Source organism: Cervus canadensis, chromosome 2 (assembly GCF_019320065.1).
Source record: "Cervus canadensis isolate Bull #8, Minnesota chromosome 2, ASM1932006v1, whole genome shotgun sequence".
NCBI classification, from domain to species: domain Eukaryota; kingdom Metazoa; phylum Chordata; class Mammalia; order Artiodactyla; family Cervidae; genus Cervus; species Cervus canadensis.
The window spans coordinates 70,189,730-70,216,962 of NC_057387.1; the positions used below are offsets into that span (position 1 = coordinate 70,189,730).

At 35.0% G+C, this 27,233-nt stretch overlaps 1 protein-coding gene and 1 long non-coding RNA gene across 5 annotated transcripts; one reads left to right on the plus strand and one right to left on the minus strand.

The window, feature by feature from the left end:
• Nucleotides 1-533: 533 nt before the first annotated feature.
• LOC122436828 lies at nt 534-4,630 on the minus strand. The gene is made up of 3 exons (XR_006268137.1): nt 4,413-4,630; nt 3,325-3,422; nt 534-583 (listed from the first exon to the last, which is right to left on the minus strand). It is a non-coding gene; the product is annotated as an uncharacterized LOC122436828 (long non-coding RNA).
• Nucleotides 4,631-4,779: 149 nt separating this feature from the next.
• Nucleotides 4,780-22,982, plus strand: ZRANB2 (zinc finger RANBP2-type containing 2). Of its 4 annotated transcripts, none has more exons than XR_006268136.1 (11): nt 4,785-5,008; nt 7,502-7,554; nt 7,644-7,752; nt 8,821-8,903; nt 14,039-14,115; nt 14,376-14,510; nt 15,669-15,838; nt 17,358-17,444; nt 19,323-19,481; nt 20,551-20,620; nt 21,147-21,262. XR_006268136.1 is itself a non-coding variant. In XM_043460970.1 (11 exons), the coding sequence occupies exons 1-10, from the start codon at nt 4,953-4,955 to the stop codon at nt 20,578-20,580; spliced, it is 963 nt and encodes a 320-aa protein (XP_043316905.1). In that variant the 5' UTR covers nt 4,785-4,952; the 3' UTR covers nt 20,581-20,620; nt 21,147-21,262. The 4 variants fall into 4 exon arrangements, 3 of the variants coding, with proteins under 3 accessions (XP_043316904.1, XP_043316905.1, XP_043316906.1); XM_043460970.1 differs by having other exon boundaries at nt 20,547-20,620; XM_043460969.1 differs by lacking the exon at nt 20,551-20,620 and having other exon boundaries at nt 4,780-5,008; nt 21,147-22,982.
• Nucleotides 22,983-27,233: the final 4,251 nt, after the last annotated feature.

Sequence of the window (27,233 nt, forward strand, 5' to 3'; positions counted from 1 at the left end):
TCCTTTTCAGTTCAGTTCAGTTCAGTTCAGTCGCTCAGTTGTGTCCAACTCTTTGCAACCCCATGAACCGCAGCACACCAGGCCTCCCTGTCCATCACCAATTCCCAGAGTTTACCCAAACTCATGTCCATTGAGTCGGTGATGCCATCCAACCATCTCATCCTCTGTCATCCCCTTCTCCTCCTGCCCTCAATCTTTCCCAGCATCAGGGTCTTTTTCAAAGAGTCATCTCTTCGGATCAGGTGGCCAAAGTATTGGAGTTTCAGCTTCAACATCAGTCCTTCCAATGAACACCCAGGACTGATCTCCTTTAGAACGAACTGGTTGGATCTTCTTGCAGTCCAAGGGACTCTCAAGAGTCTTCTCCAACACCACAGTTCAAAAGCATCAATTCTTAGGCACTCAGCTTTCTTCACAGTCCAACCCTCACATCCATACATGACCACTGGAAAAACCACAACCTTCACTAGATGGACCTTTGTCGACAAAGCAATGTCTCTGCTTTTTAACATGTTGTCTAGGTTGGTCATAACTTTCCTTCCAAGGAGCAAGTGTCTTTTAATTTCATGGCTGCAATCACCATCTGCAATGATTTTGGAGCCCAAAAAACAAAGTCAGCCACTGTTTCCCCTTAATCCTTTTAGCAATTCTAAAATACTATTAGTATCATCTCTAGATAAAGATAAAGAAAAAAAAATACAGCTAGTTTAAGTGATTTGCCTTGGAGCCCAAAAAACAAAGTCAGCCACTGTTTCCCCTTAATCCTTTTAGCAATTCTAAAATACTATTAGTATCATCTCTAGATAAAGATAAAGAAAAAAAAATACAGCTAGTTTAAGTGATTTGCCTAATGAGTAGTATAGCTGAGATCTGAACCCAAGAAATCTGATTCCAGAGTCATCATATATTACATTTCAAAACCTTTCACAAGGTCCTTATACTTTCTAAACCTTGATTTCTCATCTGTAAACAAAGCTAATAATATCTTTCCTAAAGACTGTTGGGAGTCTAAATGTGATAATTAATGTAAAGCTCTTAGCTGTACATATACCAAATATATAGTAAATAGCTATTATTAAAATAATTCCCTCAGGAATATAGATTAGTGTTCACCTTAAATCATAAACACAAACCAGATTTGAGAGAGAGTTAGTTCTATTTCCAGGTGGCTGATGTAAACAATCATATGCTAATATTTCTAATCTCAAATCCAAATGATGATATTTTATTACCCAATTTCCAATCCTGAGTGCCTTTTTGGAGGTTACAGCTACCCACCACTCCATCTTGCAGACTACACAAAACTCAGCCACAACTTCACACTCCCCAACTTTGCCTAGGGTCACTGCTGCTCCCTGTGACCAAAGAAGTGACTTCCACTTTTCATACATCCCGAGATTAAAATTAGGGAATTACTTAGATATGAGTATTAAGTTCACAGATTTACTTATTTGTTTAATAAAATCCTTATTCTTCTGAGCAAGACCTACTTGTTTCAAGAGTAAACATTCTATGGCAGCTTGTTAAGTTATAATTCCAGATATTTTATAACACAGGGATTTATATACTACAAATCTTTAAAATTCTGGTCAGTTGAAAAAAAACATTGTTTTAATATATTTCAACTGTGACTCATGCAGGGGATTTTAAGATTTGGAACTTCAAAAAGTTATTTTTCATTGTCTCTTAATAGCAATTTTTTTCCTGCATGTATCTGAACACGTATGAACAAAATCTGCTTGATGTATATATATTTTAAGAAAATTCTCTTTGAGCTTAAAAACGTAAACCTCAGAAGTTAACCACTGTCACTTCAAATTTTCAGTTAACTGTAGAACTGAGAATATATCTTTTCTTAATAGCTTGGTAATACAACTTGATATGAGTTATGCCAGATTCAACATCTCAACTATAAGAAACCTCAGTTAGCATTAAGGCCAAAAGTCATCCATGTACCAATCATACTTGGAAAGTCACAAGGGGGTCTGTGATCATTCCCTTTGCCTCTAAAATTAGTAATAATATGTTTCAAGGATCTACTGAATGTGAGATAGGTGTGGTGAAATGGGCACATTTAAGCATTTATTTTTTTACACTTCATTGAAGTGTAAAAAAAAAAGCCTAAATTGTAAGGGCACACAGCTTTATAAAAACTTCGAGTTTTTATAAAATGAAGATACTTGTATAACCAGAACCCAACCATAACAAAGAATATGATCAGGACTCCAAAAAGCTCATGTCCCCTTCCAGGCACTAGCTCCTCCCCACTCCCTAGGATAACCATCATCCTAGATTAGTTTGGCCTGCTTCTGAAGTCCATGTAAATGGAATTATATAGCATGTGCTAGTTTGTATCTGGCTTTTCCAATTCAATACTGTATTTGTGAGTGACAGTTATACTCTTCAAAGTGATGGCAATTTGTTTATTGTCATTGTGGTGTATAGAATTCCACTGTGTGAACCTGTAACAGTTTATTTACCCAGGCTACCATTCACAAGCAAATGGGAACTTCTGGTTTGGGGCTATTACAGTATAGCGATGAACACTATTATATACCTCTTCAGTGAACATACGGGCATTTCTATTGGAAATATACTTGGGAGTGGAATCTTAGGGTCATAGGGTATGCATATGCTAAGATTTAATAGATTCTAACAAACACTTTCCAAAGTAAATGTATCCATTGACACTTTCACTAGCAGTGTATAAGAATTCCAGTCGTTGTTCAACACCTTCTCCAACACTTGATATTGTCTAATTTTTTCAGTGTAATAATTCTAACGGATGTATAGTGGTAATTTCTATTTCCTTGACTTGCAGTGCCAGCCAAAATGGAGTAAGACCATGACAGCCTATCTTTCCTACTAATCACAACTAACTAAAAGTTCAAGGCAAAATACAAAAAGCAACTACCTGAGGACTCTTAAAAAAAAAAAAAAGAAAAGAAAACAAAAACCGGCAGGTTGGGGAGGAAAGTCAAAACTTGGAAAAATGCCTTCTGTGTCTGTTTTTCCTACTTTCTCTTACAGATTTGACTGGAGGTCTGACACCCAGTGATACTGTGGTGGTAGCACAGGGAACAAAAACAGAGAGAAACCCCATATTTCTAGCTCGATGGATGGGGAAAGAGGGCTTCCATCAGCTAAAGTCTGTGGGGGAATATTTGGCTTTTTTTTTCTTTTTTCCCTCTGGTCTTGACTGAGAGTTAGGGCCAGGCTTGGGCAGTTAGGACACCAAGAAAAACCCTGTCTTTCTAGACAAGGAATCTGGGAAAAGGTACCTCTTGGAAGGAATTCATCTTTTGTTTTGCTCTGTTCTCTCACCTCTTTGCTCCACAGTGCGCCCTAGTCAGATGCTGTAGCTATGGCACCAAGCTAAAACTCCAAGAGAAACCTCATATTTCTAGCAAGAAAACGAGACTCTGCAAAACAGAGAGTAGGAGAGGAACATCAAAAACAGCAGAGCTGGAGAAGCAAACTCCCTAATTCTTTGTATGAATCTGACTAAGTTCTCTGCTCACACCTTGAACTAAGCACTTGCAGGGCAAACAAAAAGCTGCATAGCAAAAGATATGTGAACTACAATTTAAATTACTTCCCAAGTTCCAAAATAATTCCTGAGTGTTGTATGTACAGAACAGATTCAATGCAACACAATAAAGCCTCTGAAAACCGAACTGACATGGAACCAGCAGCCACAGGTGAGACTCAAGATATGAACCAAACTGGATTGATGGCTTCTTAAAGGAAAACAAACAAAAAATCAACATTCCCCAAAAGCTTTAATCAGAACCCAGAGTCTACAACAAAATATTCAAAATGTTTTGGATAAAAATTACAATTACTCAATATACAAAGAACTGGAAAAAATAGGGCCAGTTATTAAGGAAAAATAAACAGCTGCCAATCCCTAGGTTACCAGGATGCTACGATTATTACAGTCTTTAAAGCAATTATAATTAGAAAGTAGCTGAAAATGTTCTCTATAGATACAAGCTGTACACTAGAAAAATTCTTGCATTTTTGTATCCAAATTTATGACAAAAGTTGAGAAACAGAGGGATAAACTGTCACACGAAGCAACATACCAATAAATAACAGCAAAATTAAACAAATACAAATACACCTAACAATCTAGGACGTTTTAAAAGCATATTGATGACGAAATGAAAGCTGCAGATGATTACACAACAATAAACTATCCTTGTAAAGTTCAACAGTTTATTAGACATAAACTACATTTTTAAAAGCAAAGGAATAAACCCAAAATACAAGTGTTACCTCTGGAGGAAAGCAAGCGAATGGAATGGGGAAAAGACAGGTCTTTTAACTATAGTGGCAACCTCCTAGTTTCAAAATTATTGCTCAGTTCCCAAGTGTATATTGCTTATCTGTTACATCTATTTACGTACCCCAAAACAATATGTTTTAAACGATATCCTCTGTGCATGGTGAAAGAACAGAGTTCCCGAGCCTTTATTAAAATCACTTTTCCAAAAACCGGAAAAGTCCACTACACCCCAACCGATTAGCGAAACCCGCCTTTGCCAGCCCCCGGAGGGTCATAGTCACTTCCGCCCCACCTCCCTAGCCCCGCCCATCTGAGCGGAAGTACTTTCCTTTCAGGTCCTCCCGCCTGTAGGGGGCTCTCGGAGCCATCTAGTGCCACGAAGGCCTCCCGCCTGGGCTGTCCTGGTGGCGCCTGTTAGTTTAGTCCTAGAGAATATATTTTCATTATAACTCTTTCGGCCAGAAAAAAAAACTCACAGGCATCATTTTCTGGACAATAACGTTCAAACCCAATCTAGGCCGAGTGATCGCACTATCAAACCCTGTCGCAGTGTTGAAAAGCAATCAGGCGGTGTGAGGACAGCCCCGGAGCGCCAAAAGTCCCTGGCCCGCTCCCTCCTGTGAAGACGTAGCTGCGGGTGGTTGTGGTGGCGGCGTCCAAGATGTCGACCAAGAATTTCAGAGTCAGTGACGGTGACTGGATTTGCCCGGACAAAAAGTGAGTTCGTGAAGGGTCCCGAGTTTGAGGGGGGGTTGGTCGTTGGAGGCTTTCTCAAGTCGACTGGGCATTTTCCGTTTTTACGGTCGCTGATGCCGTCATCCGTGTGGTGGAGGAGAGCTGCCGGCTCCCGGGCGGGAAGGAGGCTCTTAGTCTCCTCACGATGAGGTCTTTTAAGAGCCTTTCTTTTGATTAGGTCTTCAGCGTCTCCTCGATTATCTCTCTCCGAGGCAGCCGGTTGTTTGGGGAGGGAGATGGCCGCCCCTTTTCCTTACTCCCCTCCCCACCCCACCCCCGGCCAGGTTTCTGCGATAAGGAAACCTCCCCGTTGGAGGCCAGCTCGGTGTCGGATCTCCCCCACGTGACTTTTCCCTGCAGAACTTGACTCTTGTTCAGAAAACGTTGCTTTCTTGAACTCATTTGTTGCTTCACCTAGTTCATTTTGCTGTTGTCTTATTTAATTCAAACTTTCTTTCCGTATTGTTTTTAGTTTTTCCTCCCGAACGCTAACCTCTTTGGTTGGAGGAATTCTGGCTTTTTTTTTTTTTTTTTCCTCTTCTTTATTGGTCTTTAATTTCCCCACAAGAATTGAACCTTTCGCCTCTTTAGAACCGAAACATACGAGGTCAGTATTTTTGCCTGCTCAGCCCTGGAGAGTGCCTGCTTCAAAGAAGCACGTGTTTTAGTGGCTCTGCTGTAAACCAGTGTCCTTTATTAAATTGTTTAGGAAGATTTTTATTGGCGGGTGTTTAAGTAGGTGTATCTATTTGGAGATATACAAAAATTATTATGGAAAGTAATTGTCAAAAAAAAAAAATGCACATCTCGTGTTCCAATAAAAACTTTAGAATGCTTGTCTGTAAGCAAGCCACAGATGGCATATGGAGTTCCTGATGGTAAACAGTGAAAACTTTGAAAATTAATTCCAATCCTATTGTTTATGTAACTTTACCTAGGTTATTTAACTTTGCTTAAAAAAAAAACAGAAGGTCCCCCTTAAAATGGTATAGCATAGATTCTGTGGAGCAATAAGATGTAGCAAATACTCATCAATCAATAACTATGTGTATTAGTTTTAGAATCAAATGTCAAAGAAGATTAAGGGCTTATTTCCGCAGCATTTGTCTTCCATGCATATTTTGAGCAATTTAAATGAAACCTGGCGGGCTGCAGTTCACGGGGTCACAAAGAGACAGGATTGAGCAACTGAACTGAAGTGAAGCATCCTGCTTCTTTACATAAAAAGTTGATGTTTCTCGATTACATAAAGATTACGATTACGTGAAGGGTATCAAGTCAATTTTGAGTAGAACAAACAACTGACTTTTTGTGTTGTTGGTCTCTTGTAGAATAATGTGCTTTTGACAGTGTCATTAAAGACAGTATACTCATATATTTGAAGGTTTTTCTAAAAGAATGCATTTCAATTTAGTTACAAATATATGAACAGACTAACTTCTACAATGTATATAAATACAGAAAACATTTTCAGAATGTATTTCCAATGCTTATTGGAGTCGTAAAGGATATTCTTTATTGGGGGGCGGGGGGGATGACCTAAAAGTTATTGGTGTGCTTCAGTTGAGTGTCTCTTCCATACTTCTCATCTTTATTTCATTCTAGTATAATACCTAAAAAAAAAAAAAAAAGAAATCAGCTTTTTAAACTTTTAAAACTTAAAGTTTAAGCTTTACATGTTATTCAGAGCATTTAGCATGCTTCTATGATTTGCAGATGCACTATAAAAACCATGTTCATGAACCCTTGTTTTTTGTTTGTTTAGTATCAGCATAAAGTTACAATATGTTACTTGATGTGTTGACTTTATTGGTTGTAGTTTTCCAACTAGGTTTCAGAGGTTTAATAGATACCCCCAAAATTGAGTTTTCTTTTAATTATTGAACCTATTTCTATTTTGTCATAATTTTCTTTTGTCTTTTTACCATCCCACCTTCTGTTTCTAACAAGTGGGTATTATTAAGATCCATGAAGCCATTTCTGACTTACCCATTTTCTCCCCCTTGGTTCACCTTTTTCTTAAAATTTTGTATAATCTTATTTTCTATACTGAGAGTTACTTTAAATCTTTTGAACTCCCTGGTGCTTCATCAGTAATTGTTCAAGTGGACTCACATCTCACTTAAACTTTGTAAGGGTATTTTATTGTACTTAATGATGTGTGCCAATATGAGAACACTGAGCCAGAGATCCTTAAGTGACTTATCAGAATCACATAGTTGGTAATTGAGAGATTGGAATTTCTTATCTGTGACTTGTAACTTGAAATCTTGTATTTTTTCCACCTAAATTATGGGGTTTTTTGTTTTGTTTTGTTTTGTTTTTTTGTAGTTAGCATTGATATTAACATGAAAAGAGAAATAGAAGTTCTGGACCCAGGTATATAGGGAGGACACATTAAAAAAACTGTGTAATAGAATCTTTAAAATTATGTAAGTTTAATATGTGTCTAAGTATTTTTTACTTTATTTTCAGATGTGGAAATGTAAACTTTGCTAGAAGAACTAGCTGTAATAGATGTGGTCGAGGTAAGCACTTAAGGAACCTTCTGTTAAGACTGTTTATACAGATGACTTCTTTATTTTCCCAGATTCATTCTGCATTTTTCTATTTTCAGAGAAAACAACTGAGGCTAAGATGATGAAAGCAGGGGGCACTGAAATAGGAAAGACACTCGCAGAAAAGAGCCGAGGCTTATTTAGTGCTAATGACTGGCAGTGTAAAACGTATGTGTTTTAAATGATCATCTTGACTTTTTCCCCATAATAATGTATGTAGCCACTACTTGTTAATACTACCTACTCTTTCTAGTCACATTGACAAGCCACAGTAGACTTTAAATCAAAGATCTGTTCATTATTATTCATTCTGTATCTGATATTTAAGTATAAAGAACTTTTAATTTTATTTTTAATGGTAATGTTAGTTGTTAGTAAGATGAATTATGTATACCAGTAAATAGATACTCAAGATGAGCTAACATTTAAAAAGAGAGAGATGGGTATTTAAAAGCACTAAAAGCTTACTTTGTCCTATTTTTGAAAAATCTCGAAAACTTTTAGCCCGTATCATTAGTGTGAAATATATCATGAAATATATTTTGTCTGTTTGCACAGTAATTTTAGAATCATAAGTTGTGTCCTATAGATAATTATTCCTAATTAGGTTTCTTAATATTTCTGATTTTCACGTGCTATATTGATTTTTCCAATATCCATCTTTTCCGTTAAGCAGATGACTCAAATACTCATGAAAGGACTGAATCAGAAGATGGTCTTACACAAATTTCTGGTCTTAAAAATACTGAATTAGTATTAAATAATTTTCCAGCAACAGATTAAGTCACTGAATATGGGATCCAGTTCATGAGCTGATTCTGCAGGAGAAAAGAAAAAATTTTTAACTTTATTTGCAGGGTATAACCTTACTCTTGAGGTGAATTTGGAGACTGGAAAATTAAGAGAACATTTCATTTAAAGTGGTATTCCCCCTCCCCCCCTCAAGACAGCAGAATCTCTGTAGATATAATTTCTAATTGAGTTCTCATAAAAAGACAGAGGCATTCTTCATACTATATAGCTTTTGCTTCTTTGCTTAAGTAGTTCAGTCTGTTTTAACCATACTCTCTTCTCAGAAAAAGTACATTGGTACATTTCCTTTGTAGCATCCTTAGTAAACATTTCTTGATGGTAGTGAGTTCACTCTACTTTTTATTTTAAATTTCTTAAATATTTTGAAATTTACTATTTATCTTATGTTATAATCTACTAATTTGATACTTTTCACTTTTAAAGTTGCAGTAATGTGAATTGGGCCAGAAGATCAGAGTGTAACATGTGTAATACTCCGAAGTATGCTAAATTGGAAGAAAGAACAGGTAAGAGTCACTCATTCCAACTAAATGATTTTAAAACAACTAAACATTGAAATTGATAATTATATCACTTCATAAGAGGACAGTAAATGAGGATTGTTTATTCTGCTCTTATATTTTTTAAAGTATTTGTCTAAAGTTTAGGCAATAATTCTCAAAGTTAGCCATGCATTAGAATCATTTGAGAAACTGAAAATCCAGATTCCTAAACAGCTGGCAAAGCTCTTTGGTGGTGGGTCCCAAAAATTTGCAGGTGTTTTAGATGGTATTTGGTCACCATTGGTCTAAATAATAACCCATCATTGACTCTATGTGTTGTCAGTCATTGCATTGTCAGCATTTTTAGTCTCTCAGTCATGTCCAACTCCTTGCGACCCCATGGACTGTAGCCGGCCAGGCTCCTCTGTCCATAGAATTCTCCAGGCAAGAATTCTGGAGTGGATTGCCGTTCCTTTCTCCAGTGGATCTTTCTCATCTAGGGACTGAAGCCAGGTCTCTTGCATTGCAGGCAGGTTCTTTACCGTCTGAGCCACCAGGGAAGCCTCTGTGTGTTGTCAGTAGTGGGGTGAAAATATTTACCTTATAGAATGTAGTTTCCCATTATCATCAGTTAGCACAAACACATTATCAGTATACTTCACATCTGATTTTGTCATTCAACAATTTGTACAGTCAAAGGCTTCCTTCTTTGATACATTAGTCACCTTATCAAACCTAGACTTAATAAACTACTTCCCTGTTACCTTTTCCTCCTTGACTTTATAGACAATTGCACTGTCTATAGATTAAAGCCTTTTAATAAGACCTTTTTTTCCTTCTCTTACCTCTTTAACTTTTGTGTCCCCCCCCCTTTTTTTTTAATCTTAACACACACACACACTCCCCCGATGCACACATACACCCCTCTGGTTGGTTATTCTGTTTCCTTTTTTATTGTATTTTCATGGTCACAGAAGGTTGGGTTTCTTCTAGGTCCAATTCCTAAGCTCTCTTTTTTGCTCTGTTTTCTGGGCATTTTCTTAAAGACCTAAGTTTAAGTAAGCATTGGCACACCATGATAACCAAATTTATGTCTCTAGCTCAGACTTCTTTGACCTGTATATTCAGCTGCGTATTCATCATCACTTTGTAAATGTCAAACTCATTATATCTAAACTGAATTTGCAATTTTCCCCCAGGACCTGGCCCTCTTCTAGTGATCTCTTTCTCATGATTGGTACCACCCACCATATGCTTGTTACATAAACCAGAAACTTAGACATCCTTCTTAATAACTTCTTCATCTCTCCTGTTCCCCCAGAAGTCTTCTGCATCATTACCCTAGGCAGAGATACCACTTTATCTTGTTTCTTGGGGAAAAAAAACAGCCACCTTGTTGTTTTACGTATTTCCCACCCAGCCAGGAGTTCTTTGTTCTAAATTAAAACTCCATTTGTTTAAAACATTTTGTTTTGATTGCTTTTAGGAAAAAGTCCAGAATCTTAACAGTTATAATAATTGTAATCTCCAGAAGCCTTTTATTTATTCACATCACCTGTTTTGCAATTCCTCATTTAAAAGTTTCGTTAATGCAAGAGCTAAAATCTTAACAACTGAAGTTGTCAAAGTTTAATAACCTTCTCATTTTCCTTTACCCATTTTTTTTGTGTCCTGACCCTTTCCCAATTCCCTTGATATAAGTAGTTGTCTTAGCCCGTCATTGTTGAAGATATGAACTAATATACTGTTACTGTCTAGTTTGTCTTTTTATTTGTTCTCTTTGCTGATTAATCAAAATACAGATTCTCAGAATTTTCAAAATAGTGTCTCAGTTCTTCCTTTGAAGCACATGTTACATTCATCCCCTTTTCTCTCTTCACTTCCATTGTCACAACCCTAATTCAGGCCCATTTTAAATCTGTTTGATCCTTTACTGATCTTTGCTCACATTTTACATTTTTTGAGACAAATCTTAAGGTATTTTTATTTTAACACTTGCTAAAAATCTGTAGAGGTTGCTTGTTTCATATAAACTATATCATAAAGCCTTTTACAAAATTCATTCTTTAAATGATGCCAGAACTGTGGTGTTTTCTTTACTCAAATATTGAGTATAGAATTGAGGAAATATTTATTGGCCATTGGGCACGATGCAGGGAAATACTTGGTTAAGCAAAATAGAAATGTAAAGGCAAAAATTAATGAGGTCTTCAAGAGAGCAATGTTTAGGCTAAGAAGTGAAAGTTAGTAGCTAGTTGAGAGATCATTCCAAGCAAAAGCAAACAGCTTATGTGAATCAGGCCCTGACACTTGAAAGAATTTAGCATATTGGGTGAATTCCTAGCAGCTCCAGAAAACACTTGAGAAATAGGCAAAAGCCATGTAAATCATAGTAAGAAGTTTTATTTTATTCTAAATATAATGGGAAATAACAATTTTTAACAAGGGATTGACATGTCTAATTTTTAAACATTACTGGTTTATAGAAAAAGAGGGTGGGAGTGGCAAGCATGGAAGCAAGAAGACCAATTTTTACAATATTCCCTGAAACCTTCAAACCAGTAGAGTGAGAGAAACACACATAAATTAGCCAGTTATACCTCTCCCTTGTTATTCAGTGGAGATGATGCTGAAGGCTTTTTTTTTTTTAATGATGCAGCTACTGACTTCCCACATAGAAAGACTTCATGAGGTGTATTTGTTGTATGGACTCATAAAACATACCTTAATAATATATTGTTAGCAGATTATTTAGGTTCTTCTATGACTGTGAGAAAACATGAAAATAGCTTTGTGTTTGCTATCACGCTTATTTTGCAGTAATTTTACTTACATACCTATGCAAAACTACCTACATGTTTGCTTTTTAAATCTTGGTATAATTGATTCTTTGGCTCCCCATATTTGCCTTACCATTATTTTACTTTGAGATTACTGACTGGACAAAGAACTTTATTGAAAGCCTACTGATTTTAAATAGTAGTGCTTTAATATGTTTACATTCCCACATATAAACAGTCTAGTTTTTCTGTACTGTTGGCTTATAGTCATCCTATTGTATAATTTTTTCCCCTTTTTTCTTATGTGAATCATTTTGCATTAATTTTTCACCTGCTTCAAAGTATTGTGAGGTTTAAGTCTTTACTACTACATCTCTTACGTCTCGTGACATACTGCCATAATATTAAATATATATCTAGAGCCAAGAAACTATATTGTTGACTTATAATTTTCTACAGCGTTTATCTCCTCAAATTAACATTGAATATGAACTTTTTCTTTTTTAAAATTATTAAGTCTTAGTCGCAGTGTGCAGGATCTTTGATCTTCATTTTGGCATGTGGGATGTATTTTAGCTTATAAGTTGCATGGAAGCTTTTAGTTGCAGCATGTAGGATCTAGTTCCCTGACCAGGGACTGAATCTGGGCCCCTGCTTTGGAAACATGGAATCTTAGTCACTAGACCACCAAGGAAATCCCTGAGGTATTTTCTTGAGATGAGCATATACCTAGTTGTACTTGATTTTTTTTTTTTTTTAATATTTGATACTCTGAAAAACTAGAGCCAGGATTTCACTGAAGAAAAATTGTTATGGATATTTAAAACACTTCACTTTTGTTTCATATGCATAGAAATGGGGAAATTCTTTTTTTTTTTTTTTCTTTTTTTATTTTATTTTTTTATTTTTTTTTTTCCAGTGGGTTTTGTCATACATTGATATGAATCAGCCATGGATTTACATGTATTCCCAATCCCGATCCCCCCTCCCCCCCCCTCTCCACCCGATTCCTCTGGGTCTTCCCAGTGCACCAGGCCGGAGCACTTGTCTCATGCATCCCACCTGGGCTGGTGATCTGTTTCACCATAGATAGTATACATGCTGTTCTTTTGAAATATCCCACCCTCACATTCTCCCACAAAGTTCAAAAGTCTGTTCTGTAAGAAATGGGGAAATTCTTGTATATTACAGTTGGAGTCTATTTTTCTCTGGAACAAGGTAGGAAGAGGGAAAAAAGGGATGATATCAAGTATTCTGAGGATAGACACTGATACATTGAGGTTTTCAGCGGTACAGAATATAGTGAGGTTAAAAAAAAGGACACTGCATTAATGTGGGATTTTTTTAAGTGAGTTAATTTTATTGCATTATTTTACTGGGACACTTACATCCTCTCTACTGTTCGCTTGTGGCTCTTAGGAAATGATGAGAGGGTACGTGATGAGTTTTTTTACTGCCTGTGATTGACAGATTTAAAGTCACAAATCTTAAATTTTTAAAAAATGCTTTTTTTGTCTATAAATTTAACATTTTGCTGATTCACTAAATCCTTAAATCTGGGAATCACTCTGTGCTGGTACTGTTCTGAAATGTGTGAGGTAGTTAGGTTATGTTACTCTTAACTACTTCTTTATTTTTTTCAGTGAGATAGCTTTCAGAAGTTCTCATCTCATTTTCTCTAAAACTAACTCACTTTCTTCCGATCTTTGTTAAGCCTGTGTCAGAGATCTGTCGGTCTAAATTGTAGATAGTAGCTGTGACAGTAAATAATAATGGTTTGTTGATCTTTACTGGTCTTTATTAGAATATTTTCAGTTGAAAAGTTTACTGGCTTCTTTAGAAAAACTGAGTGACTTTTGACTGTGTATTTAAAACCAATTTTTACGTTCTTTGTTGTGTCATTATATTTGCCATTATATAGTTATTTTCCAAGCTTTAACTGTATTTTAGCCCAGCAGAATTTCAGTGTATCAAAAGATTTCAAGCTATTTTTAACTAGTAAACAGTGAAATTTGATTTTTAGTTCTTACTGAGCCCACTTCTCCCAAAAGAATTATGATTAAAATCACAGAGGAAAGTCATTTTAAAACTTGGTTACAGCAGATGTTTAAGATGTTTTCCATCCATATATTCCATGTATTACTGAAATCATACAGGCAGGACATTTTGAAATTGAGAAGAGCTAAAATTGTAGCCATGGGACTTTTCCAGCTATATCCAACTTTGAGGCTGTTCTCTGTAGTGATACTTTTTTTTGAGACCAATAATTTATTAAAGGGATAAACAGATGTCTTTGATAAGATTTAATTTTTTTTTTTCGTATTACTTATAGGTGATTTTGGTGAATTATCATAACAATTTCTGCTCCCCCTTCCTTAGGATATGGTGGAGGTTTTAATGAAAGAGAAAATGTTGAATACATAGAAAGAGAAGAGTCTGATGGTGAATATGATGAGGTAAGGTATACATTAGTATGTAGGTTGAATGCAACTTAGAGAAACATGTTAGAAAATATCTTAAATGAAAAAAGAAAATACTAAATGTATCTCATTTTTGTAAGTACATGTTAAGTCTTTTACAGCAGCTTATCATTTTGTTGGAAATCATAATTGACTTAAAAATACATGTTGACACCTAAATATATAACAGTAATTTCTTAGGAAAAAGTATTTTAATACTTTCAGCTAATAGAAATATCTTGAAACTTTTTCTCTAGTTTGGACGTAAGAAGAAAAAATACAGAGGGAAGGCAGTTGGTCCTGCATCTATTTTAAAGGAAGTTGAAGATAAAGAATCTGAGGGAGAAGAAGAGGATGAGGATGAAGATCTTTCTAAATATAAATTAGATGAGGTAACTATTTCCTTATCATATTTCCCCTTTGTCTTGTTCAAGCTATGGCATATGAATGTCTCTGACAACCTTTGGCTTATGTTGAAGATGTGTTCTACAATGTCGTCATTTGTTTTCACAAGAATTTTGATCTGTTTTGCCAAGCATTATTCTGATTTGAGATATACAATAGTGACTGAGACAGAACCATGCTTCTCTTAACTTAAATTGCAGAGAGGAAAAGACATAAACAATATAATTTAAATAGCAATAATATTGTGAAGATTCATGATGTGATAGCAGATCATTAGAGGAGCTACTTTGGTTTCAGTGAATGGGGGCTTTGTGAGACAGTGAAATTTGTGTTGAGACTTGAGTGATAGAGTGATACGAAGGAGCCTGCTGTAAGGGCTGGGATCAGAGCATTTTTAGGGCAGTGAGAACAGCAAATAAAGTTTCCCATAGTAGGAAACAAGCCAGCAACATCCAAAAAATCATACATGGACTAGTGTGGTTAGAGCAGAGGGGAGAAGGTAATAAAGGGGTCAGCAAACACATCAGGTCTGGTGATGTTTATTCTGTGGGGCCTGAGTGTAAAATTTTATGGATAAATAGATCCAGATAAAGGGTGCTTTGAGGTCTGAGCATAGGAGGCCCTCGAATGCACATAAAACAATATGGAACAAGTTTGAAAAATAAACAAATGAGATAAAATAATATGGAACAAGTTTGAGGTCTGTTTACCTGATCTGTGTTTTAGAGATGACTGTCAACATATTGGGGAGGCAGGGTGAATTCCCACAGTTAGACTTCCTGAAAGGGTGTACTAGAGAAAGAAATGAAGTGCTGAGCTAAGTCTTAAAGGAGATGCATTTAAGAACTTTTAAGGGAATAAAACTGAAAATTCTTGACGGTTTATATGGTTAATACATTATGTGAAAAAGAAAATGAGTATGACTTCTACATTTACATCTTTGAAATGTCTGAGACAGTCATTAAGTCTCTTTAGCTCAGATCAGGAATGTAGTCAGATTTCAGGATTGAGAGTGAATTGGTTGAGGTGTTAGTGGTAAAATATGTTCATATGAAGATGGCCATTACATAGAACTATTCATCATTCCTAGTAGATAGCATTGCTATCTCAAGGTCTAAATATAATTGATTCTGAATTTTTGTTAGGATGAGGATGAAGATGATGCTGATCTCTCAAAATATAATCTTGATGCCAGTGAAGAAGAAGATAGTAATAAAAAGAAATCTAACAGACGAAGTCGCTCAAAGTCTCGGTCTTCACATTCACGATCTTCATCACGCTCATCCTCCCCCTCCAGTTCAAGGTCTAGGTCCAGGTAAACGGGTACAGGTCAAGGGTAACACCAGTCAAAATGTCAGTATCTAACTTCTTTACTTATAAATTTTGTTTTTCTTAACTAAACTTTCTTTTTAATTTTAGAGTTTTCATTCAAGTTATCATTTAAAAGATCACTTTTTCTGTCTTAGTGCCACGAAGTTTTGTCGAGTATTTGAGAAATACAAAATTTTAGTATGAAACTTCCTTAGTCCAGTTTAGCACCATGCCTTTTATTAAAATAGACTCTAAAAATTCAGTTAAATCATTATTTATAGATAGTTATCTAAAGAGATAATTTTACATTCAGAAAACTCAGAGTAAATAAAGTGAAGATTTATATTTCCCCTGATGATTTTAAACACTAGAACAAAAATTTTCTAGGCATTAATTGAACTGCTGCTTATTACACAGCATTTTATTGGGCATAGGTGTTCTGAATACAGGAGAAATTTGGCTGTATTCTCTTATCCTAGTGCTCATACTTTAGAGCTGTCCAGGAATAAAGTAGAGGATTTAATTTGTGTTGTACTTGGATATTATTTTGTTAGTAATGTAAAGTTTTAATAAAAAGTCACTGATTGTGTAGTCAACAATAAAAATGAAGTATTAGTTGAGAAAAAGCAACACTTTATGTAAGCAAAATTCCGTTGAAGAACTCCTATTTAGTTAAATGAAACTGTGTGCAATGAATTTCAACTGTATTAGGAATAAAATATTAGCTAAGTACTTAGGTAATTTTTGAGTTATTGTAAAGCCTGAAAACTTTAAACAGTAATTATAAAGATACTTTTAAGGTAAAAATTAACGTTTTTCTTCATATTGTTAATTTCAGGAACAAATTAAGTATAAATTAAATTACTAATTGAAATTAATTTGTTGACTTTTTAAATGCAAGTGGACCGTATTTCCTGTCATTTTTCAATAATTTCCTAAAACGGTGACAGGATTGTCACTGTAGTTTCCCTTTAATTCTCAAATCTTTGAGTAGACAGAAAACATACAGGTTAAAAACATACCCATGTCAGTATTGAAGCTTTATGCTAGCTAATGACCAAGCAAATAGAAAGATTTCAAGTTAAATATAAACTGCTATATTCCTGAATGTGTCAGTTCCTCACAGGTTATTTTTAAGTATTTGTGAACAAAAAAGTATTCAATATTAATAAAGTGATAACGCTGGGCATTTTTATCTGTACAGTCTTAAAAGCGTTTTTAAAGAAATCTTGTCAAACTTGGAAAGTTGTTCAGTCTCACTAAGTCGTGTTCAACTCTTTGTGACCCCATGAACTTGGAAAGTAGTTGATTATTTTCAAAAATTATTAGTTTTAAGTTTTGGCATAATTGTTACTACAGAGTAAAAGTTTTAAGTGAACCTTAAAATACTGTATTTTGAAAATATTTATCCCAAATAGTTGTTATATGAAAATGAATCCTAATGCATATTTTTCTTTCCGTGTTCATATCACAAAGCTTAATTAAATGGTCCTGGAAAAAAATATCCTTCCATGTTGTTCCAGGTCGCGTTCAAGAAGTTCTTCCAGTTCGCAGTCAAGATCTCGTTCCAGTTCCAGAGAACGTTCGAGATCTCGTGGGTCGAAATCAAGGTGAATGAGGTAGCATCTCTCTGTAAAGCAGAGAGAGAAAATATTTAAAGGCTGCAGAAGGCGTTGCTTTTTTCCTCTTATTTTGCTTCTATTTGTCAATTTTATTTTAGCATTAGAAAACTAATGCTCTTGCCTCAGCTTAATTTTCTCACCATGAGATGTCTCCATTGCCAGCAGTGTGCCAAGACATTCCCATGATTGAATTAAGGTGGTTATTTTGCATTGTGCAAGGTTTGCTATTTTTGTGCTAAAATGTGATGAAATGGGAAGATGCAGCCAAGCTTTATCACCAAATGCCTACTCATTAAAGTTATTTTGCAGTAGTAGTTACAATAAGTATGCAGATAAAAAGAAAAAGTTTACCTTGTTTAAAAGAAAGAAAAATAACTGCCTCAACACAGTTTTGCAAGGCAGTTTCAGTATTTACAGAAATAATTCTGTAATTTACATCAGATAAAGTGGGTTTTATTTTCACTTCTCTGTAATATAACACAGAATATTATACACAGTGTGTGTAGTGTGTAAGAAGTATAGACACTTCTTAAATTCCACAAATTAAGAAGTTGGTTGGTGGTTTAGGTAGGATGTCATCTTGAAGCATTCTGTTAACTTCAGGTTAACTTCAGCTTGCATTTAGTTAGCACTGCAGAGGGAAAAATAATTTGTAAAGAAGCAAGTGAGAAACTAGCTTTTAGTCTCTTGAAGTTTTTTCTCGACTTGGTCAAAATATGCTGCCATTCTTTTTAATTTAATTTGTTGATCTGTTAAAGACATCTAACATGAATAAGAAAACAACTAAAATTCCACTTAAGTGGAATTACACTGAGGTGTAGTATTAGCTAGTTGGTAAAAAGATTGCTTAATAGCTTATTTTAGAGCCAGATCTGTAGCATTAGAGGACAACTACAATTTGGTAACATGAAGAAAAAAAGAATGATACACACTTGTATTAAGTTATTATGATAGAAAGTTAGATTATTGTTATTATGTATTATCAATGTTTCAGTTCTTTTATTTGAGTGCTTCTTAGGTGAAGATCCTTAAGTCCTAGTTCCTTTGGGAAGCACTTTAAGGTTTACAGAACAGCCTTCATATTCTTTTCAAACATTTATTTCATTGCTTATAACTTTCCAAAGAATTCTCCTTTTGGGCTTTCTGATTTTATTTTAAGCCCAAAGGTGAATTTTTTGGGAAGTTTGAGCTAAATTACTTCAACCAAAATATGTAAATGAAGAAATAACTGTATTTAAACATTTGCACATTTACCTCTACCTGAAACATGTGAATGTCAACACTTCATACTTCATGGATAGTAATCCTTCATAAAAACAAATATTGTTAATCAAGTTTTAAAGTTACTTTATTTTTCTTTGAATATTTAATAATTTAATAGCTACTGTTTTATGTCATTTTGTCCCCGTATTCCTGCTTTTACTAAAGCAACTTAACTAATAAGTTGCTTAATTCCACAACAAACTGTTATTATTTTCCTCAGGAAGTTGTATGATACATATATTTTCCCCAAATGGAGGGATATAGTTTCTAGACATTAAGTTATACAAATGCTTACCTGTTAGTTTTGCTACTTATACTTTAAAATGAAAGCCTTTAAATTTTAGAAAACGAATTTAAGATTCTACTTTAATACATTAAACTAGTTTTTAATTAAAGTAGTGAGCACTTATCTAGTGATGAAGTTAAATTAAATAGAATTGATTTCATGGTTGAACCAGAAGTCTTCTGTTGAGTAAGCAGTAAGTATTCTTTCTTATAAAATTTTTATAGCTATAAATTGTTTATTTTTGGAGCTAGAAACTAAACCATCTGCCTCATTTCTTCTTTTAATGAAATGTTTGATTTGTTTCTCAATCAATGAAGATCCAGCTCCAGGTCCCACAGGGGTTCTTCTTCCCCACGAAAAAGATCTTACTCAAGTTCATCATCATCTCCTGAGAGGAACAGAAAGAGAAGTCGTTCTAGATCTTCTTCATCTGGTGATCGCAAAAAAAGACGAACAAGATCACGGTCACCTGAAAGGTTTGGGTTTCTGTAGAAATAAGAATGGGTGTTCTTAAGTGTGTTTAATAGATTAACTGAACTTCTTAGTCAAGAATTAGATTTTCATTATCTCCTTTGTTACCCACTTTAAACTCTTCAACTTTGAACTTCAAAAAACAGATTAATTACTTTGTTTACTCTATGTGTTTTAATCAGGTTGTTTAGAAAAGTAGATCAAACTACTCTCTTCCACTCTGATTATTTTATTGTTTAAATTTTTATTTTCATATATAATTATTATAGCCAACTCTCGGTTATTTCTTTCTCAAGTTTCTAATTCAGAAGCTGTGTGTTGATAGAATTTAGAGGTTGATTTTTATAAGTATTAATTTATGCTATCAATTTTACATTAAATATTAAAAACTGTAGGATTCTAGGGCATCTAATAAGAAAATTAACTCTTACAGTTAAAATTGGAAGTCTGTCCTTATTTAAATATGTATAAATAAATTTCCACAACAAATTGTTGTTTTTGTTCCCTTTATAAAGAAATTGTTCTTATAGCTAATACATTTTTGTCTTTCAGTCCGAATTCCTTTTTTGTTGAAAAAGATCTTTGCTAGATTACTTTACCTGTGTCGATATTTTTAAAATTTGGAGAGTGTGTCATCTGTCAGCCTTTTCTGCAGCAGACTAATTGATTATTCAGTTTCATTATTTTTCTCTTTTTTTCCTGTGTCTTAATTATATAGTCATTTTAATGGCTTCCTTAATAATCTTTGCAAATTTTTATATCCCTTCAGCTTGTGAAAAGTAAGGATTAGATAAAATCTGATTTTTGCTATGTTCAGTGCTAGGGTTATCTCTTCTTGTACATGATGATTGGTTTTGCGTCTTCCCATTTTGAAGTGTAGCTATTAAGGTTACACACAGCTATTTTCATTTCTGCGCATTTATTCCTTTGTTAAAAAAAAAAACTTACTCCGTACTTGATGAATCATTCTGTTGCTTTTTTACCACTTCTGCAAATTTTATCTTAGCCACATATAATCCCCCTAGTTTGTTGTCATCTAAACTTAATGAACATGTTCTCTATTCCATAAGCCAGGTGATTGGTGAAAACACTAAACAACCCTGAGCCCAGGGCCAACCCCTCGGAACACCACTACTTTACCCAGGTTGATATATTGACTTATTCATACTAGCTGCATGAATATAATCCTGTAACTTAATTGTACAGTCATCTTGTGCGACCTAGATTTCCAAAACATAATTATTTATGGATATATATTTGCGTACACAATCAGAAGCCTTGCTATATCTATTTTACATATGTAGCCTTACCACACTATGTACAGTTTATCAGAATGATTTAGTCACACTGCCATTACCCAGTTTATATGCCTTTGTCGTATTAATCTGTAATTGTATACAATTTTGCAAGGCTTTCCTTCATTGCCTTAAATAATTGAGAGGTGGCTATATCTTAAGGGATTTTTAAATTATGGTTGCACTGCTACTGGGCTCATATCCAAAGTTAAATACTAGTTAATTTTATGTGTATAAGTTTATATCTTAGATTTTAATTATTCCTTTTGCCAGTTTAATGAGGTTTAATTTTTCATATTCTCAAAGCCATATAAGTGAAGTTGATATTCAGCTCCAGCTTACCAGATTACCTGTTTTCTCCATTATGTCTTACAGGCACCACAGGTCACCTTCTGGATCATCCCATTCTGGTTCCCGTTCAAGTTCAAAAAAGAAATAATGTATTAAAATTTACATCTTAAAACAAAGTCCAATATAATGCATGAAGCATATTTTTTAAGAAGTTGGTGTCTTACTTGGTCAGAAGTGCTAAATCTGCTAGTAGAGGTGCATGCCTTTCATTGCTTTTCAGAACAATACAGCTGTGTTTATTTGTGAAATTAAAAGTAAATAGTATTTTAAGCCATGATGTACCAAAATAGATGCTTTGTTTGTCATTCATTATTTACAACCATTTGCTTTTTTAAGCTATAACATCTCAGCTATAACAAAGTACTTTGTTTTCTAATTTAAACTCTTGTTTTTCTCATCTCCAAATATGAGCATTATCTAGGCTTGTCTGGACTTTGGGCATGGAGGCAAGACTGTGGTAAAGTAGTTGGAAACAATCTGTTTATGTTAATCTGGGGAAAGGACTCAGCCTGTTTGTTAACTTGTGTCAAAGTGAGTCTTATTAGAAAAAGTTTAACAGAGTGTTAAACAGCTAACTAGAAACTTGTTTATTTTGAAATTCCCTATGTTAAGGGTGCCTTAGAATCATTGTCTCTATCCAGTTTTACTTTTTGCACCACCAAGGTTGATAGAGAAAAATTTTGTGAATTACAGAGGAGAAAGATGTTAGTTTCTGCTTTTCTGACACAGTGATTTTGAACAAGAATGCCTAGCAGTTCATCTCTACTAATGTGGTTGATGAGAAAAACATATGAAAGTGTTTAATGTTTTTAGAAGCTTTGTGTGATACCTTTTAAAAATTCAGTTATCACACAATAGGGTAGACAAAGTTAAATCCTAGTTAACGAATAAATTGAAGAAAGCTTTTGAAATATATTTCTCTTTGGGTATAAGACCAACAGAGAGAAGACATGAATTTAAATGAACATTTGCTTTGTGGTGTTTAAACACTGCATAAAATTTTCTTCTGAGTAACAAATGCTTATTTCCTCATTTGACATAAGCAGAAATAATTGCTCCTATTCACTTGAAGTTACTATGGCTTAAAATACTTTCAAGATTTGTTTTATTTCTCAAAACCTGGTCATTTGAGCTCTGTTTTGTCTTCTGGTTTTCAAAAAAGGATTCTCTTAACAGTATCTTCAGTGACGATGCAAGGTAAGTATATTAAGGGAAATTGACAGATCTGCTTGGGAACTTTTTGTGCATGGGAATCAATACCCACATTTTTTGTTTTTGTTTTTTGTTTGTTTTTCCTTAACATTAATGTCTACTGCAACTGAAAATTAAAATGTTTTAAGGTACTTAGTAGACAGATCAAAATTACATTTGTTCTTTATTTTAAATGAGTGATTTTTCTCTTCAGTTTATCTAAAGATGAAAGTAAAATAGCTTATGTAGAAATATTTTGATAATATTTTTACAGTGAACTTCCCCTGCTTTTTTTATGTCTTAAATTTTTTTTGCTACATTTACTGTAGGTTGCACAAGAACTTTTACTCTCTTGTAATTGTGCCTCAGACTTCTTGAAAGTCCACCTTCTAAATTGCCCACATGATCTTCTAGATTCTACATGTTATCGTTGGTTTATTCTTGTGCTTTCTGTATTTAAAACTTTGACTGTACTAATAAGCAAATGCAAGGTTATAAATTTAGCTAATAGTAGTTTACCGACAATTTGAATGATTATGATTTTATTTGGTTTAAGCTGTACTAGTATATTTCATAAGGAAATGATGCTGTAGACAAATGTAAATAAAGCTTGTGAGTCAAGCATCAAGTGGTGTTTGTTAGAAATAAATTAGAATTTTTAAGCTCTGATTTAATGTTCATTTTTAAACTATTTGCAGTCTGGTTTATTACTTTTGATTGTGCATTTTAGACTCCCTATGTTCAAAACATACCAAAGCCATGATCACTATAACCTTTGTCACTCAGCAATTTTTGACTTTTTTTAAACAGAGAGTACCCAAACTAGTTGAACACTCTGTACCAGAACATATCTTACTCCATGTGGCAAATAACATGTCATAGTGTGCTTCTTAGCACTTAACAAGTGCTAACTGTTTTTTTAACTCTTTTTTAAACTTTTTTTAACTGCTAAGTGTTCTTAAATTTCTGTTTAGAATCCTTTTATCTAAATAATATTGAATAGTTGGTATTGTCAACAGATTCCAAGTTCAGAGTAAGCTGTAAGCATAAGAAAGACTCTCTAGCACATGTACCAAGGTAAAACTGATTTTTTTTTCTCATATCTTCTTGATATTTGGCTTCCACAGCCAGTGCTGTTTTAATAGATGCTGATAAGAAGGTATGAAATTTCTCTCTTCTGCCCTAACAATTTTGACATAATTGTTAGATGTTTTGTTTTTTAATAGAAATAACTTGATAGCTTTCCTAAACTGGAAATAGTTTTATTTCTGGAAAACAGTGGAGTTTTATTTAAAGACAGTTGAAGGTATATAATACTGATTTCCTGGCTAATTCTTCCCATCATCTTTACATACTATTGTATATCATCCCATGTTTTACAAACAGAAAGATTACAGTTTAAAGAAATTAAAATTTGCCCAAGGGAACTACAGGAGTGGCTTAATGGTGATTCACCCCCAAGTCTCATGGCAGATATCAATATTACCTCTAGTAACAACCAAATAACCTGTTTGAGGAGATAAATGTTAAGTCAAAATAGATTTTTTTTAAATTTGATTTATTAAGGTGTTAATTTCAGTATTTTATAAGTAGGTGGATAAGTAGACATACTATTTTGAAATAACTTTAAATTTACAGAAAAGTTGCAAAGGTTGAACAGAGAGTTCCCACATACTCCCACCCAGTTTGCACCATCATTAACATATCACCCTGTGATTTTGTCAAAACTAAGAAACCAACATTGATATGTTACTATACTTACAGTCCAGGCTTTATTTGAATTTCAGTATTTTTCCATTACTCTAATCCAAGGTGCTACTTTACACTTCCACTTGTTTCTCATATGTCTCCAGTCTCCTCTGGTCTGCAGGTTGTCATTCTTTCCTTGCCTTTGATGACTTAAGAGGAGTACTGGCTGGGTATCCTTTAGAATGTCCCTCATTCTGAGTTTGTCTGGTTTTTCTTGTGATTAGACTGAGTTCGTGAGTTTGAGAGCAGATACCACAGAAGAAAAGTGCTCTTCTCACGGGAATTGCCTGAAATCACCATTGTAGTTCAGTTTTTTCCCCCTTAATCTACTTCATTCTTTGTCAGCAAGTCACTAAGTGTAGCTCACCTTCAGAGCAGGGATGGGGAGAATTAAATTCCACCCCCCTGTGGGAAAAGGCTGTCTACGCATATTTGAATTCACTTTTAGATTTGTCTCCTATTTGTTTACACTTGTATGGACTTCTGCATATTTATTCTTTAAGTCATAGTTGAATGCTGTGTTGTTTTCTGCTCAAACTGTTCCAACTTTGGCTATTTAGCATCCTTTTCAGATTGACTCTTAACCTTTGACTTGCCTCCGTTCTGGTAGATGATGGAGAAAGGGAAGGAAGGAAGAATTGTTGGAGAGGAAGGTTTATCATCAGGTAGGTGAGGGAGTAAAATCTAGACCTTGGTGATGGTGATAGCTTTGACCTGAAGTAGGAACCTTGACAGTTAGATATAATATCAGTAAGAATGAATTCAGGTGGCATTAGAGCCAAGTGCATAGGCACTGAAAGACCAGTAAACACAGTTTTGTTTTTTTCCTAGCCACGTTGAACCACATGGATGCTTACAAGAGGGTGTTTTAGCATTGCACATGGTTAAAAGATGAACATGTGATAACTAATAGTTTGCAAATGCCTGTATTTAGCAAAGTAAACATACTAGCATAAGAAAAAAACAATAACTGGTAACTTATACATAAGTGAATAATTAAAATATACTTAAGAAGAAGAATGCTATATACATTATTCAACTGAATGAGACCTGGATTTGAAGCCAAAGTATATGTAGGACAACTGCTTTCACATAGTAAAGTCTCTGCTAAAGTGGGAAGAAAATCAGTCTTATCTGAATGAAGAGGCAGACTCTAAGGAATTGACTTGAGCAGTCTTGAAGGACAGGTTTACTGATGAATAAGGTGAGCTAATTTGTGAAGCCTCAAGATTTGGTTGTGTTTGAGGAGATCCAAAATACAGTGGTGGTTTAAAACCTTAGGAAAAGAAGGAACCAAGTAATAATGCTGTCAGATATAAACTGCACCACATTGAATAGTGCCTGAAAACAGTGATAATTAAAGACCTTAGTCAGGCACTCAGAATGAAGATTTTTGTACCCATGCCCAAGCTGAAACATCTGTGATCTGTTCTCAGTGCCATTATCAGAGACTGAGTACCTCTAGCCTGAATGTAATATGAAGTGAATGGGTATGATCCCACTGGTGGGTTTGGCAATGATACTTCATTTCTATCTGTACTCTTCCCCTGGAGTCGGAGAGCCAGGTTTGAATTTTTACTTCATGAAAGCTGTATGACTGGACATTTTTATGACAAGCATATGAGTATACAGCAAATAACTGAATATTACTCCCTACTCGTGGCCTCAGATATTTTGTATGGTAATAATACTCAAGTATTCCCACTCACCCCTTTCTGTAGCACCAGATCCATTAAACTGCCTACTGTGTGTCTTTTTAAATGTCGAACGGTTTCAATATATCTAATTACTACCCATGTAATCTGTCTATCAAAACTAGTATGTTTCACATTGATAAACAACATTATCAGTAACTTAGGGTGGAGGGTCCTCTTAGATTTCTCTTTTGCCTTCCCACCTCAAATCTGACTTAACCTTGAATCGGAGAAGGCAATGGCACCCCACTCCAGAACTCTTGCCTGGAAAATCCGATGGACGGAAGACCCTGGTAGGCTGCAGTCCATGGGGTTGTAAAGAGTCAGACACAAGTAAGCGACTTCACTTTGACTTTTCATTTTCATGCATTGGAGAAGGAAATGGCAACCCACTTAAGTGTTCCTGCCTGGAGAATCCCAGGGACGGTGGAGCCTGATGGGCTGCCGTCTGTGGGGTCACTCAGAGTCGGATACGACTGAAGCGACTTAGCAGCAGCAGCAGCAACCTTGAATCAATGGTTCTTAACCCTCAAGCCCACAATGCTCCACTACTGCTCCCAGTGTTTTGGTTTAATGGGCTAAGATACGCAAGTTGGCTCTTAATGGTTATTGGGCCTCCAGGCTGGCATGTGGCATAGGCAGACGGTAAAGAATCTGCCTGCAATGCAGAAGACCTGGGTTCGATCCCTGGGTCAGGAAGATCGTCTGGAGAAGGGAATGGAAACCCGCTCCAGTATTCTTGCTTGGAGAATCCCATGGACAGAGGAGCCTAGCAGGCTACAGTCTTTGGGGTTGCAAAGAGTCGGACACAACTGAGCGACTAACACTCACTCACTCCCTCTCTGACATACTGTAGAGGTCTTCCACAGTGTTTGCTAAATGATATTTAGCCAAGTAGTTATCCTTTCAGTACTCAGAGTGGTTTTAAGCTGTTTATGTTCATGTAATTTCCTTGTTTAAAAATTTTCCTGTGGTTTTCAGGATTAAACTAAAATCATTTGTGACTACCACACTTTCCCTTCCCCTTGCCTGTTCCAGCAAACTTGGGCACAAAGCCTATATAGCTACCCCCATGAGCCATGCTGACTACTTGTGATAAATTTCCACCTATGTGCAAGTTTCCTATGCCCTGTACACACCTCATTACCATCCCTTTTTCACTTGCTCTTCATGACTCAATTCAAAACACTCAGATGCTTTCCTTGATTCCTGAGTTCCATAGATCAGGTGAATTTCTTGAAAGTCTATTACCCAGTATTTCTAGCTCTTTCAGCATTCTGTAGCTAGCACCCAGTGTTGACAAGGGAATAAATATCTCATGTTTCTTAAAGGGTTTAGTCAGTTTTTTCCTCCAATACTAATAAATGCTTATTCTTTACTGGAAAACATTTGGTTGCAGGAGTTTTTTCTTTCTGAAGTTATGATAGCCAGTTAACCAAACTGGACTTTTTTTTTTTCCCAGTTTAATAGTTCCATT

What these genes read in the sequence shown, in the direction of transcription:
- ZRANB2 (XM_043460969.1), top strand. Translation starts at nt 4,953, where the DNA reads ATGTCGACCAAGAATTTCAGAGTCAGTGACGGTGACTGGATTTGCCCG. An exon ending in TCTCGTGGGTCGAAATCAAG is followed by an intron (nt 17,445 to 19,322) that starts GTGAATGAGGTA and finishes CAATCAATGAAG; the next exon opens with ATCCAGCTCCAGGTCCCACA. An exon ending in AGATCACGGTCACCTGAAAG is followed by an intron (nt 19,482 to 21,146) that starts GTTTGGGTTTCT and finishes TATGTCTTACAG; the next exon opens with GCACCACAGGTCACCTTCTG.